The sequence below is a fragment of the Notamacropus eugenii genome, chromosome 1 (genome assembly GCF_028372415.1).
Source record: "Notamacropus eugenii isolate mMacEug1 chromosome 1, mMacEug1.pri_v2, whole genome shotgun sequence".
Lineage (NCBI taxonomy): Eukaryota > Metazoa > Chordata > Mammalia > Diprotodontia > Macropodidae > Notamacropus > Notamacropus eugenii.
In genome coordinates this window covers 742,985,300-743,000,624 of record NC_092872.1, presented here as the reverse complement: position 1 = coordinate 743,000,624, position 15,325 = coordinate 742,985,300, and the positions used below count along the sequence as shown (strand labels likewise).

At 43.4% G+C, this 15,325-nt stretch overlaps 1 protein-coding gene across 2 annotated transcripts in view; it reads right to left on the bottom strand.

Moving 5' to 3' along the window:
- The window catches only part of DOCK5 (dedicator of cytokinesis 5), a 247,758-nt gene that overhangs the window by 168,706 nt on the left and 63,727 nt on the right, over window positions 1-15,325 (bottom strand). For both annotated transcript variants that reach the window (XM_072636751.1, XM_072636826.1), the window contains exon 2: window positions 13,365-13,448. In XM_072636751.1, coding sequence (XP_072492852.1) covers window positions 13,365-13,448 — 84 coding nt within the window. The remainder of the gene's footprint in view (window positions 1-13,364; window positions 13,449-15,325) is intronic.

Sequence of the window (15,325 nt, the reverse complement as noted above, 5' to 3'; positions counted from 1 at the left end):
TCTAAAGCACAGATAAGATAATGCCACTCCTCTACTCAAGAACCTTCAATGGTTCTCTGGTATATTCCAAATAAAGCGAAAACTCCTTGGTTTGACATTGAGAGCCCTTCATGATCTGAGAAAAGAGAACAAAAGTGTTTGAGGAAGTCATTCACACAGCGTGTGATGGAGAAGTCCAAAAACAATGCAGCTAGGTGGAAATGGGGAGAAAACCCAGCTGAGTCTCCTCCGGCAATGGAGGTTTGCATCAGACTGCTTCTCATTATTATAGTGTACTTCCTCTTCAGTGGGATGAGGCAGAGGGATGAGTCCTCTCCAAGACTCTCTAGCTAAGAGTCACTTTGGGTCTCCATAGAATAAGCAATGGTTTGGGGGAAGGGCTGAAATGAGTTTCTTAAACATTGCCAAATTGGGAATTTGTTTTGTTTGACTATGAATATTCATTACTAGTGTTTGGTTTATCTTTTTTTTAAATGGCAGGGGATGTGGGAGGAAGAAAAAATAACTGCTTGTTAATTGAAAATTTTAAATATATTTGTTATCCAAGGAGTCCTTTATGAAAAAGTTCAAGGTAAGGAAAGAAATATCTACATGAGGGAAAAACCATATGGTGATGACTAGGAGGTCAGGAGGCAATTCTAGGGAGAAGATACTGATTAGTGAGAAGCTTTAAAAGATTAAATACAGAAAATATGAATGATTCAGAAAGTTGGTCAGGGCAGGTTATCTCAAACCAGATTAGGAATTTCCAAAGGGAGGGATTAATTTGGAAATAAGATTACTCCCTGAAATAGGGCCTTTTATGTGTGGCTTCCAAAGATGGCTCCTGGACCCTGAGCAAGAATTCAAGGACAGAGTCTTGGACAAAATGGCTACTGGAGAAATGAATGAGATGGTTGGATCTCTGCCATGTTTTTGCTTCCTGATTTATACTGTGGTCATCATTCTTCTGTAAATGTAGGCATCGACCTGTCTAGATTTAAACTTTATGCATTATGGTTTTATAACCACATGCAAAATATATAAACCAGACTTGGCTTTCTTTGGATTGAGCTCAATCTCTTATTTTGAAGAGAGAGCCCTTCTACCACTGGCCACTTCAACAGTGTTCAATAAATTCTTGATAATGTGGATTGAATTGAGGTAGAAAGGTAATAGAGTAGAGCTGGAACAATCCTTGGGATCCCATCAAGTCACTGGTTCCTCTTGGCCTCTCAGCTAAATCCTACCTTAGGTAGGAGGCCTTTCCCAGCATTTGGTGCCCTATCCCACCCCATCTCACTTCCCAATGGCTAGCTCTGGGGTGGAGAGCCTGTGACCTTGAGGTGGCCCTCTAGGTCCTCAAGTAGGGCCTTTTGACTGAATCCAAACTTCACAGAACAAATCTTATTATTAATTAATTAAGGTCTTCCCCACCCCTGGACCCCTTCCCTCTGGGATGGCTTTCCATTTGCACTGTGAATACTTTATATGGACCTAGTCATCTATATGCTATCTTTCTAAATAGAATGTGAGATCCTTCAGAGTTGGGGGTCATATATTTTTCCCCCATTTTTGTATCCCCAGTGCTGACATATATAGAGATGAACTGATCTACTGCCCAAGGTCACATAGAGAGTAAGTAGGTGAGACAGGATTTGAACTCAGTCTTCCTGATTCCAAGCCCAGCACTCTCCACCAAACCACACAGCAAAATGCTGGACTTCAAGTCAAAGGAAATGGATTCAAAGCCTGCTAATTACTATAAATGTAGCTGGTTTCATTTGTAATTCCATATAATTTATTTTAGGTAATAAACATTAGGATCCATAGGCTGTACCAGAATGCCAGTGGAGTCCAGGGCACACAAATGGTTAATAACTTTTCCTTAAAAACAAACAAACACACCTAATTCCCTAACCACAAGGGCTCCCCCACCCCCCACCAATCAACACACTCGCTTTTGGTAAAGTACTTAACAGATACATTCTGCTCCAATTAGTCAGCAGGTATGCAGTTAGTGTCTACTCTGCACCAAGTTCCTATTGAGGGGGGCCAGTCCAGCAGGGCTCTGTGCTGAAGGAAAAAGATTTGGAATCAGGAAAACTTGCTTTTGACACATATTGACTGTGTGACCTTGGGTACGTCACCTCACTGCCATACTCCAAGCAACCCTCTAAGACTAGAGGTTTCAGAGCAAATGTGCCAACTGGTATTGGTAAAGGGAGTTTTCTCACTTGGGAGTCCACTGTACCAATGAAGTCTGGAGAAAACCAAACGAAAAACAGTAAGCTAGCTGCTTGAGGTACAGAGAAAAAAAATGAAATCATCCCTGTCCTCTAGAAACTCACATTCCATCAGGGGAAACAATGTGTGCATGTAAAGTAAACAAACGTACAAATAAATCTATGAGAAGTGGAACATGGCCTCCAAATCAGCAGAGGCTGGGTTCAGATCTTATCTCTGGAATACACTGACAACAGAACCCTGGTCAAGCAAGTCATTCAGCCTTTTTATACCCCAAGCTACCTGTCTCGGTCTCTGTTGTTCTGTCTGTCTCTATCTCTGTCTCAATCCATCCATCTCTGTAGCTATCTCTATATCTATGTATCTATCAATCTATCTCTACATCTATCTGTCTCTGTCTCTGTCTCTGTCTGTCTCTCGCCCTCTCTCATCTGGGAAGGGAAGACATACTTTCCCGTTTCCCGGCACCATGACCCGAAGAGTTAGGTCATATTGTCTCTTTCTTACAAGGTCAACTCTGAGAGGAGGCCGCAGCACCCTGGTGCCATTGTTGATTAAAGGTTCCTTATAAACACACTCCTCCTGCCACACTCATCCCTCCAAACACCCACATCAGCAATCTGAACCATTCTGACAAGAGCCAGCTGACAAGTGGGACCCAAGGTGAAGGTCAGGCAGATGTGGGAAGTACCCGAGTCCCTCCCAGCCAAGTGCAGAGCAACAAGGTGATCTGTATGCAAGGGAGATGGAAAAAGTTTGTCTCGCCTTCGCTGTCATCAAAATGCATGTTTCCAAGTATTTGTCAGGTGCCCACTATGTGCTGGGAGCTGGGGAAACAAAGGCAAAAAGAAACAGTCCTTGCTTTTGGAACTGATATCCTACCAGGGAAAACAATACGCAACTAATGATGATGCCAAGTAATATGCCCTGGTGGACAGTGTGTTTGCCTTAGGATAAGGAAGACCTGAGTTCAAGTGCCTAGGAAACATCTTACCAATGGCATAGGTGAGTCTCCAAAACTCTATGTTGTTGAGCAGGTGCCTATCTCTAGTAGGGGGGAAGAGGGGGCAAGTTGGACTTGGCATCAGGAAGATCCAAGTTCAGATCTCCGCCTTTAGGCCATCCTTAGCTGGGTGACCTTGGGCAAGGCATTTCACCTCTGTGCCTCAGCTTCCTTCCATGTGAAATGGAGATAACAAAAGGCCTATTCTACCAAAAGAGTATCTGTATAAAAAGAGATGATAATTGATGCATAGATAAATACGGTCAAGTAGAGAGGTAAAGACGGATGGATCGTGCATTGCAAATCTTCAAACTTTGTATAAATATCAGCTATTATGATTTTGTTCCTCTTTGAAATTCCCTATACCAATGAAATCAGAAGTCCTGCCCCACCCCCCAAAAACTTCACACACACACACACACACACACACACACACACACACACACACACACACACACACACACACTCCCCTCTCTTTCTCAGGTTGGGCAGCTCTGAATCCCTCTCAATCAGCACTTTATCCACTGCCCCACCCTACCTCCAGGAGGTTAAAATTCTTCCGGAAAGGTCAACACCTCAGAGATCAGTGATCTTTGTAAGCTAAAGTGAATTCCTCCATCGCTCAAGTCTTAGAGAATTGTCTCAAATGGGAGTGTGCTGAATAAAACTCTGGATTTGCTGTCAGAAAGACTAGATACAGAGCAGTCATGGGACCTTAGGTCAATCACTTAACCTCTCTAGTTCTATTGGAGTGGCATTCGATAGCCCCCAAGGTCCCTTTCAGCTCATAAGATATGATCTTGTTATCTTAGAGACAAGATTTTTTTTTTTTATCTCCAAGGAGACAATTTTATCCCCAAGACAAAATGAGTTAGGCTGCACGTGAGTTCTCATTCATACTAGAAGTCTTTCTGACTGGGCAGGACAACCCAGAGTTTAGGCTTGGCTACAACAGCCTTCAAAAAGACAATAATAAAATCCAACAAAAAATTTTTTATCAAGGACCTACTATGTGCTGGGCAAAATGGAAAAAAAACCCTTACCCTCAAGCAGCTTACATTCTAAGGGGACAGATTCATGCTTTCTTTTTTCATTCATTCTACCCCATCAATTGATAAATCCAGAAATGGATTAATTTATTAAACTTTATTAGTTTTTTTTTATAAGTGCCTACTATATGCTAAGTGATGGAGACATAATCTCAAGAAGATTACTTTCTAAAGGGGAAGACTCCCATTAATTCATTTGGTCCAACCTTTTCATTTTAAAAGGAGGAAACAAAGTTACACAGCTAGCACATGGAAGGAAGAATTCCACCTCTGGTTGTCTGATGTCTGATCTATGAGCTTACTAGTGAGTCAGAGGTGAGAAAGAGCTACCTAGGGGGATGCACAGTGCTCCTGGTTCAGGGCAGGAAAGATGACTCAGTGCAAGACCAAAAAAAAAAAAAAAAAGGTAAAGACATTCTCTGCATTCTGGGCTTTGATTTTCTGGAGAAAGCCCCTTAAAACAGGAAGTCCTCAAGGGCATTCTTACAAGGCAGGCATGTGTTTATTCCCAGATTTACCCAATCACCTTTTGAATGAACCATTCAGTGACAAAGGAGGAGAGGTCAGCAAGAAACAAAGATCATTCCCATTAGGACTAGGATCTTTCTAGATGGAACCAAAGTTTGAGTCCCAGTCTAGCCTCCGTCAAAAGGGGTTAGAGAAAGGTCTAAGACTAGGGCACTGGTCCATGAATCAAGCAATTATTAAGCAACATCTATAAGCTCATATATGCTCAATACTGGGCTGGCCACCAGGGATATACATGTATACACACACACACACACACACACACACAAACACACATATATATGTATATATGAATGAAACACCTCTTGTCACAGAGCTACATTCTAGTCATTGGAAGTGCTACTCAAAAATCCCAAGGTTGAGGCTGGCACTTTCAGAGAGGCTGCAGTGTTGGGCAGAACAGCCAATGCATCTTTTTCTTGACAATATCACCCCCAACCACAGTCCTTACTTGGTCAGGAAAGCTTGGCTGGGGTAGAAAGCCAATTTCGTCTCTAGAAATCAGGACCATGGAGAGCCAGTCCAAACCCAACTTCTCCCATTCAATTCAACCTGAAATTCCATTACAGGACACAGACACTATCCCCCAATCCAAGTCATGCTCAGAGCAGCAGAGGTAGAGAATAAGCTAAGTCTACGCTCAAAAATTCCAATAGATCTGCAATCTCACTGATCATCTGAAAGTTTCCTTCACTGAGGATGCATGGCCATCCTGTGCGACTCTTTGTCCTCCCACAAATTCACAATAGGCAGTCCACCTGCATTCTGGGGACTTCTTCAATTTCTTATGATATCAGAAAAATAACAGCAGAGTATGTGGGTTGATCATCTATGATGTTTTCTCCTCAACACATTATCATAGGATTACAGACTTAGAACTGAAAGGTACCTTTTGGGTTAGAGGCTAATCTCCTACAGATGAGAAAACTGAGACCCAGAGATATGACTTGCCTAGGGTTACATAGCTACTAATTTTTGGCAGGATTCAAACTCAGGTCTTCCTGATTTCAAATCTATCACTCTATCCTACTACACCACACTATTTCTAGGAGGTTAAATGACTTAAAACTCTATGGTCGGGTTAAATCAAGTCAAGTCAGCAAACATGTATTAAGTGCCTACTGTGTGCCAGCTGCAGGTTGACCTTACTGTATACTTAAGAAGACCAATGCTTAGTCTTGCGGACACAAAGAAAGGTAAAAACAGTCCCTGTCCCCAAGAAGCTTAGAGAGAAAACATGTAAATAAGATGTATGCAAGAATAAAGAGGAAATAACCTCAGATGGTACTAGCATTAAGGGGGATGGGGTGACAGATGTGCTATTTGAGGGAAGGAAACATATTTATTAAATACCTATTATGTGCCAGGCATTGTGCTAAGTGCTCTACAAATACTGCTATTTTATCCTTATAACAACCCTTTAGGACCTTTATTGTACAGTTCAGGAAACTGGGGTAGACAGAGGTAACATGGCATGCTCAGAGTCACACAGCCAATGAATAAGTGTCTGAGGCTGCATTTGAGTCCAAGTTCACCATTCTATTCACCAGGCCAGGTAAGACGCCAACATTTTTTTTTGTCGTTGCTTGTATGTTTCCTACATAACATCCTGCCCCTCTCTGTTCTTCAGAGTTTCTTGTTGGTTATATGTTGCAAACCTGTTCATGCAAACCATGGGCTTCTCTGCTATAAATGTATTACAGGATAACACCAATAAGTCATCATTGCTAACACTTACATAGTGCCCACTATCTACTAATCAACACATTAACTAACATTTAGACAGCACCTACACTGTGCCAAGATCTTTGTAACTATTACCTCAACTGATCCTCACAACAACTCTGGGAAGTAGGTACTATTATTATCCCCATTTTATGGTTGAGGAAACTGAGGCAAAGAGAGGTTCAGTGACTTGCTGGAAAGTGTCTGAGGCCACATTTGAACACAGGTCTTCCTAACTCCAGGCCTGGTGCTCTATCCTGGCCACAGAATTAAAGCTAGAAGGGACCCCAGGTCATCTAATCTAACTCATTTGTTACCAAAAAAGGGGTAAATTGACTTGTCCAAAGCCCCACAGCAAGGGGATATCAGAGCCTGAATCTGAAGTCAGGTCCGACCCACCACTCTTTTTTGGACAGTGAATAGATTTTCATAAGTTGACCTGAAAAGAGGGAATTGGATTACTCCAGGGAGGAGAAGTAGAGATATGCTGCACACCAGTTCCAAAGGAAGGGTGGAACCCAATGTGCAGAGTGAGAAGCCCCAGAGATAGGTTTTAAAGGAAGCTGAAAGAAACAGGGAGAGTCCTGCGGGCCAGAACAGCCTGCCAGGATGGCCCCCAAAGTCCATTAGTAAGTGATCTCCTCTGAGTTTCCATTCAGCTTTCTTTTTTGTTTCATAAAAGGCCAGAGAAAGTAGCCGGGTGGGTGGAGAAACTGCAAACAAACAGGCTCAGCATTTCCAGAGTTCCTTTTGTGTGTGCAAAGTCCTCCTGAAATCACTCCTTCCTCCACAGCCTGCAATCAAGGGAAGGGATAGAGCCAAGAACACTGAGTGCCCATCCATGTGGAGGGCGAACACCTGGCCTCACCCAGCTGCAGAAGACAAGCCTGCCTTTCCTTCTTTTCCTTCCAGCCTCACGCACTAAGCTTTCTGTAAACCTGTCCCCTGCCCTGGAGGGGTGGTTGTGTGCATGCTGAATGTATTTTATTCTTTTACAGGGTCATGTTCTGTCTGGAGGAGAGAGTATCCACCCACCACATTACAGAGTGAAGTCTGGCTATAACATCATGTAACAGTGTCCATGGTAGCTTTTGTTTTCTGCAAAGGGCGCTGCTGGCTTTTCTATGGTCAAATATTCTTAAGTACCTCCTCCCCCATGTTCCAATATATCATTCCAGAGTCTATTTTGTTACTTGGAAAAACTTTCTTTTGTCACAAAGAGTAAGGAAGAACTAGGTCTGAATCTCTCCCCTTGCATTTGTTGGATGTGTAACTATTGGCAAATGATTTGATTTCTTTCGAGTCTCAGTTTCCTCATCTGAAAGATGGGTATGAGAGTGTCTATCTCATACACTGGTTGTAATTCTCCACTGACACTATTTTCAAAAAACCCTAATGCAGACATCATAATGCTAAAAAATGTCCCTTCCTATTCACTCTTACTCCTGGAAGAAAGGAAGCTGAAGACAAAAAGGCAAAATATTGTGAAGATGAGCAAACCAAGGCACATCCTAATTATGATAGGATAATATACCTAAGGTACTTTAAAGACCACTTGGCCAACATCTCTCATTTTACAGATGAGGAAACTGAGGGAGAGTAAGTGACCTGCCACAGAGTTACTAAGGCCGTAGATAGAGCATTGAACATGAAGTCAGGAAGACTCAAGTTAAAACCCAGCCTCAAACATTTATTAGCCTTATTACCCTGGACAAGACACTTACCTGGTCTCAGTTTCCTCATCTGTAAAATAAGGATAATAATAGCACCTACCTCATAGGCTTGTTGTGCCTTAATGGCACCACAGAAATGCTAGACTGCCACTGAGCATCAGAAGCAGGATTTGAACCCACGTGCATGGACTTCAGAGACAGTGCTCTTGTCCTTGTTCTTCACTGGTTCTCTAACAATACCTCACTTCTACATAACATGTCCAAGCTTACCAAGCATTCCCTTCAACATAGTCATGATGTGGGTAATCAATGTATCACCACGCCTCCTTTACAGGTGAATTAATAAGGCAGGTGGAGATGCTGAAGGCTATAGGTAGTGAATATGGCTCAAGCTGGGGTCTTTTGACTTTTGTACTGTTATAATGCTTCTGAAAAAATTCCTGGGGTCTCACAAGCCCAGAGCATCAGTCAGAAGGGACCTCAGCAGCTGCCACCCAATCCAGAATTCCCTCTGCAACACCCAGGAAAATCCTCAGTATCACCAGGCAACCTTACTTTGGGACCCTGACTTCTGCACCATGTCCCAGGACACTTGTTACTAGGATAACCTCAGCATCCTATAAGATCTCATCAGCCTTGATGCTCCTCCCCCTTACTACATTTTGCTGCCTGATTGGAGGGTGGCCTCAGGAACCCTAAGCCTCCCTTTAAGGAGAGCGCCCAGCTCAGACATCTCATTTCTCACCATTCTCGTTCTACTTTGGGGATCCTCTGATGACTTCTCCACCAAACCCCCACAGAATCTACCTCTCCCCCTTCCCACCCCTGCTTTTCAGGTTCCTTTTGCGTGTGGTCTTCTCCCATTAGATTGTAAGCACCTAGAAGGCAGGAAATGTCTTTTTCATTATTTGTATCCCCAGCACTTAGCACACAGTGCCTGGCACTGGAGAGTTGCTTAAAAGTTCTTGCTTGAACTTTATTTATTCAGTCTTTGCACAACAATCCCTAGTCCCTCCCCTCCTCCACCACCTCCCAAGGCAGGCTATCTCACTTTTCCATTGCTTATATTACTAGAAACTTGTTCTTTCATTGGTCAGTCCAAATTTTCCTAACGCTTCTCTCCATTGCTCCTGCCTCTGCCTTCTATGGCCAAGAACAAATCTAACCCTCCTTCCACTTGGGAGCCCTTAAAACACTTGAAGACAGCTGCAGGTTGACCTTGGCATACACAATGAAGTGTACAGGGAAAGATTTGCAGCTTCATAGTCAACGCTCTTCTTCTGTTCCTCTGAGTACGTGGAAATGCCCATTTTATTTGATGTTTGTTAATTTCAGAAAATTGTTTTTAAAAGATGGTGTCCTGCCCTCCCCTTCTGCAAAGTCTTTTCTCCAGGCTCAACCCTCCCTCACTCAAGACAAAGTCAAGCGCAAGTCATGTCATCATTTCTCTGATGGCATGGTCTTCTTCAGCAATGAAGAACCAACATGATTCTCCAGGCTAAACACACTTATTTCCTTTAGCCAATACAAGTAGCATGAACTTAAGACCTGCTACCACTCAGGTTGACTTCTCCTGGATGTGTCCAACATGCTTATCACTGTTCTTCCTAAAAACATGGCATCTAGAATCGAGTTCTTGTTCCATCGTTTCAGTTGTGTTTTACTTTTCATGACCCCATTTGAGGTTTTCTTGGCAGAGATACTGTAGGAGTTTGCCATTTCCTTATCCAGTTCATTTTACAGATGAGGAAACTAGGGTCAACAGTTAAGTGACTTGCCCAGGGTCACACAGCTAGTAAGTGTCTGAAGCCAAATTTGAACTCAGGTCTCCCTGATTTCAGGCCCAGCACTCTACCCACTATGGCACCATGTAGCTAGTTGTCTCCAAGAATTGAGCACAGTTCTCTAGGTGTAGTCTGAGCAGGGGAGAGGATCATGGGAAATCACCTCTCCTCCTCCTGGATACCAAGTCTAAAATTGCAAACTGAGGTCTGGCTGCTATGTCATAGAAGAGGAATGGGCCTCAAGGCCTCAGGTTCCCCACCCCTGTCCTAGAATTTGCCAAGAGTTCAAGTCACACTCACTTATCTATAATATTCAGATAAAACCTTCTTCTACTTTTTGAATGCTGGGACACTGGTCCTTTTCCAGTCTTATGATTCCTCTTCTTTTCTCCATGGTCCTTCAGAGATCACATGGAGGGTTTTCACATCCACACACATATGGCTATTCCATCATCTAGGGTCTAATTCATCCAAGTGAAGCCATTTAAATTCACTGAGAAAAACTTCCTATCTCCTCAATTATCTTGGGACTTAACTATTAAGTTTTGGTCTTTTCTCATTCTAAGTCCAAAGATTGTAAGATAACAGATTAAGCGTGGAAAGAGATGTTAGAGGTCATTTAATCCAACTCCCACATTTTACAAATGATTAGATGGAGATCCAAAGGCATGTCCCAGGTCATACAGATTGTAAACAGTAGAAGCTCCATTTGAACTCAGTCTTCTGAATCCAAACTAGAGTATGATCTCCATTGAATCCCCTTTGAATCAAAGAAAATTGGAGCAACATAAGAGCTGAGTAGTTTTACCTTCTCTTGGTCATTTGCTATCATCAACCTATGCATATGGAACACTTGCTTCCAATACCGCTTGTATATGTGTGTGCATATGTGAATCTCCCTTTTCTTGTTGCTTTTAGAGTTACTGTCAATTCATTCTGATCTCTATCACAGTGGAAGCTTCTCTTGCAGTGTTCTTTTACCTGCCCTGGCTCATAACTTATATGCACATCTTCCTAAAATCTGAGTTGGCTGATATGAATTTAGTCATGTCTTTAGACCCCTCCTCTTTTCTTTCCCCCATCCACAGAATCATGATCCGGATTGCTACTAAACCATAGTGGGAAAACAAGCCCCCCTCAGCTCTTCTCTGTGTGAAGGTCCCAAAGAGGAATCCAGTCTCCAGGAAAAGTGCATCTGATTCACTCTTATCACCTCCCTCCTCTTTCCAACGTCTTCCTGCTGACATTTTACCCTTTCGGTTTCCAGGAGATCACACTTGATTATCTAATTCACTTCCAATCAGTTTTGTCATGAGCTTCAGTGGATTAGTTAGATTCCTGGTCACTGGCAGAATTATGAGCCTACACGAGTTTGTTCACTTAGGCCTTGAGGCTTAGTAGCTCAGAGTTGAGGAATGCTTAGAAAGGTCATTCCTGTCCCAAGGTGCCCCTGGGGACTGGGTTGGAGCAAGAGAACGACTAGGGATGAGGGTAGTTCTGAGATCCCCTTCTGGAAGGGGCCCCAATGACAGCTGAATCATTTTTAAAATGCTGAAATTCAAGATGTTAGTAGGCAAGTGTTTGCTCAAGTCATAAGATTAGGATACAACCTCAAAACTTCTGATTTCAAAATCAGTGCCCTTCAATCTATCATGACATACTTTTTTGGAGCTACAGAGAATGTATAAAGATGACCCAAGGACTCCTGCTCACACCTGGGATTCCTCAGTGAATTAGAACTTTCAGGTAGATCTATCTTATGGCTAATCTCTTTCTGTGTCTATCCTGGCTATTCATATCCAATGGCAAGAGAAATCTTTCTTCCAGGGTACGCATGGACTCTGTGGACCCAACGAAGGCCCAACCTGATTACTTTGGGGAAATCCAAAGCCCAGAAAGAAATGGATGAGCATATTCCTTCCTTTCCCAGCCTTTCAGTATCATCCTCCCTATGAACATTATCCTATCTGTGACTGATGCTGTGCCGGAGATGCTTTCAGTGAGCTTATGTCCCCATCCTTTTATCTATTTACAAAACAGCTCCTTTTCTCCATCTGTGCTATACCCTAGAAAACAACCAGTGTCAGAGGATGAAGGCTTGGTTAGCAACTTGTCCCAGGGCTTCTAGCTGAATCAAGAAAAGAAGAAGATTATGGGACTTTCAATTGTTGAGCTGGAAGGGACTTCAGAGGGAAAAGGGTCCAACCTCCCCTCCCCCATTTTACAGATGAGGAAACTGAGGCCCTGAAAAATATACCTGGTCACACAGCTAAGGAATATCTGAGGAATGACTTGAATTTGGATCTCTGCTGCCTCTAATAATCACAACATTAACCAGTACCATTACATAGCACTTTAAAAGACATGATTTCATTCTACCTACAGAACTATGTAGTCAGTGTTATGATCCCTTTATTACAGACGAGGAAACAAGCTCAGACACATGAAGTCATTTACTCAGGTTCAAACAGCCAGCCGGTGTCAGTGGTAAGATTGGAACCTCAGTTTTCCTGCCTCCCCTACGGACCTCCTTGCCTCTCATGATGGATGAATGGGGCTAGTGGGGGCACTTAGGCCTTTGAAACAGTTTTCTGCAGCATCTGATGGACCTGTGGCTGTTTCTGACCCACTCCCAGAGGTGATATTTACAGTTATGTATTCAAGGGTCAGGAGACAGATAACTTTCTCCTCCTCATTGCCTGGCCCCTCGTATCAGGTCACTTCTTTCATTTGGCTGGCTTCCTTAATTCAAGTATTTCTTCAATGCCTGATCATGGCAGAGATAACCCCGGGTTCTCAGAGGCTCTATTGACAATCCCTACCAAGTGGGAGAAATTTTGAGTCTTGACAAGCTGTGAAATCCGTTGTCAGCTGAGTTCCTCACCAAAGGCCTGGCCAACACCAGGTAATACATTTTTCGGGAACAAAAAGGGGAGACAGTATGGTCCAGTGAAAAGACTGCTCTATTGGGTCAGAGGAATGGGGTTCACATCCCGACTCTTCTACTTCCTACCTGTTGAATCATTTCAGCTCTGTGGGTCTCACTTTCTTAGTCCATAAAATGTTTGGATGGTGTCTAATGAACTATTCTTGGGACCTAGAAATGCATGGGCCTCTGAAAGGTTAGGAGGGGCTCTATCTATGGTAAATCCAACAGTCACACAAATAGAATCAGGAATCCCTACTATTGCTCAGCTTGCCTTGCTAAAAGCCCTTCGGGCATGAAGTTTTACAACCTAAATCCTTCCTGGTGTGGGATTGCAACATTACAGGAAGGAGAAAAGGCATGTTGACTTCTGAAAGTCCCAAGATTAATCAGTAAACATCCTTCCCCAGGGTCCTTTGTCATCGGGCAGCAATGTGTCTTCCTCCTTACCTTCGTACATCTCCAGAATGTGGACGGTGTCCCCAATCTGCAAAGACAGTTCCACGTCTTGGGATGCATTGTAATTGTAGATCGCTGGAAAAGGGGAAAAGAAGAATGTCACACAAAAGGGAAAGAAAACTCCTCAGAGAGCAACTCACAATGGCCCAGACTAGCATGAACAGCAGACCAGTAACATGCTAGTCCTTTAGCACACAGTAGGTGCTTAATGAATACTTCTGACTGATTGATATTTCCTCCGTGCCTGAAATATAAGGAGAGTCATAGTAGACTAATACATATATTTATTATGACTTTAAAAATCGTTATAGAATTATGAGGATCATAGATAGGCTCACAGAATTAGATTAGGAAGGGACTATGTCACTCCTTGGCAGCAAGGTGATGCAGGGGACCCTGGAGTTAGGAAGCCTCATCTTCCTGAGTTCAAATCTGGCCTCAGCTGTGGGACACTGGGCAAGTCATTTAACTTTGCTTTGGTCCCTTCCAACCCAAGGGCAGCTCATGGCTCTTCTGATCTAGAAGCTGGTCTCTTTCATCCCTGAGGGATTTAACACCAGTCAGATCTTTTCATGTTGGGTCTGAGGAACTCAGATCTAGAGATGGAAGGGACCTCAGAAGCAGTAGTCCAACCTCTTCATTTTATGGATAAGGAAACTGAGGATCCAAGTAGGTAAATGACTTGTCCAAGGTCATACAGATAGTAAACGGCAGCTCGAGGACTTGAATTTGGTCCTATGCCCTTCAGTTCCAAGTTCACTGTACTATATTGTCTCTCCTGCTGGTCTAAAAGTATGATCTGAAGTATTTACAGGGCTGTTACCTGGAAGAGAGTAACTTGCTTGACTTGTTCTGTTTGATGGCTGAGGGATGCAAAAGGGCAAGCAGAGGAGCTGCAGTGAGGAAGATTTAAGTTGGATACAGGAAAAGGAGGTCTAAAAATGTGGGCTGTCCCCAAGCAGCCTGGGCTGCCACAGGGTGGGGCTTCCCTCTCCTGGGATATCTTTAAGTCAAGTCTGGATGACCTCCCTCTTTCTCCCACCTGGGCATTTGAATAGGAAATTCCTGGTTAGGTACAGGTTGGGTTAGGTGGACACTAACAGGGGGCCTTTCCAACTCTGAGATGGTGTGCTGTTGTGGCCACTCGGGGTATTTGCTGCATCTTGGAAACAACAGATTCTCTGCTTTCTATGGTGGTCCCTAAAGTTCCTCACCATTAAGTGACTGATGTATTTCACTCATTAAGAAACTGGCTGGTTTTCCCATACAGGAAATGGGTGGAACAACAAACATGTAATTAAGTTAGTCAGCACCAAGGCATCTGCAGGCAAGCTAAGAGATTTCAGCTGATGCTGCTGTCTACCTGGGCAATGTATGTGGCTGAAGGGTGGAATCCCAGTACTAAAGAACTGCAGAGGTCCCACTCAGCAGGGTGGAAGCAGGGTCATGGTCCCAGTGTAACCCAGAGGGTTGGGCACCCCCAGAGCAAGAAGCAAGAGGCCATAGGAAATGAAACTCCAGTTTTCCTTCAACTTTCCCCATTCCTATGGACAGCACCATGATCCTGTGGATTAAGAAGACAAAACTAACAGGGCCCTTCAAGGTCATCTAGTCCAATCTTTTTTCTTTACAAATGAGGAATCTAAGGCCCAGAATGGTTATGACTTGCCTATGACCACTCAGGTAGTAAGTAGTGGAAGTGGGATTTGAACCCAGGGTTCCAAATTGATTCCAAACTCATGCTCCTTGTACTACATGGGACCCTTTGGGCCATGGAGGGTCAGAGAGTTGGACTCGATGGCCTTGGAGGTCACTTCCAGCCCTAAATTTATGACCTTGGGATGCCTGAGAGGTCACTGAACTTTTGTGTGAAGGCCTCCAAGTTGGTAAACGCACCACTTCTCAGAGCATGTCATGTCACTTTGCGATGGCTCGAATTATTAGGAGGTTTT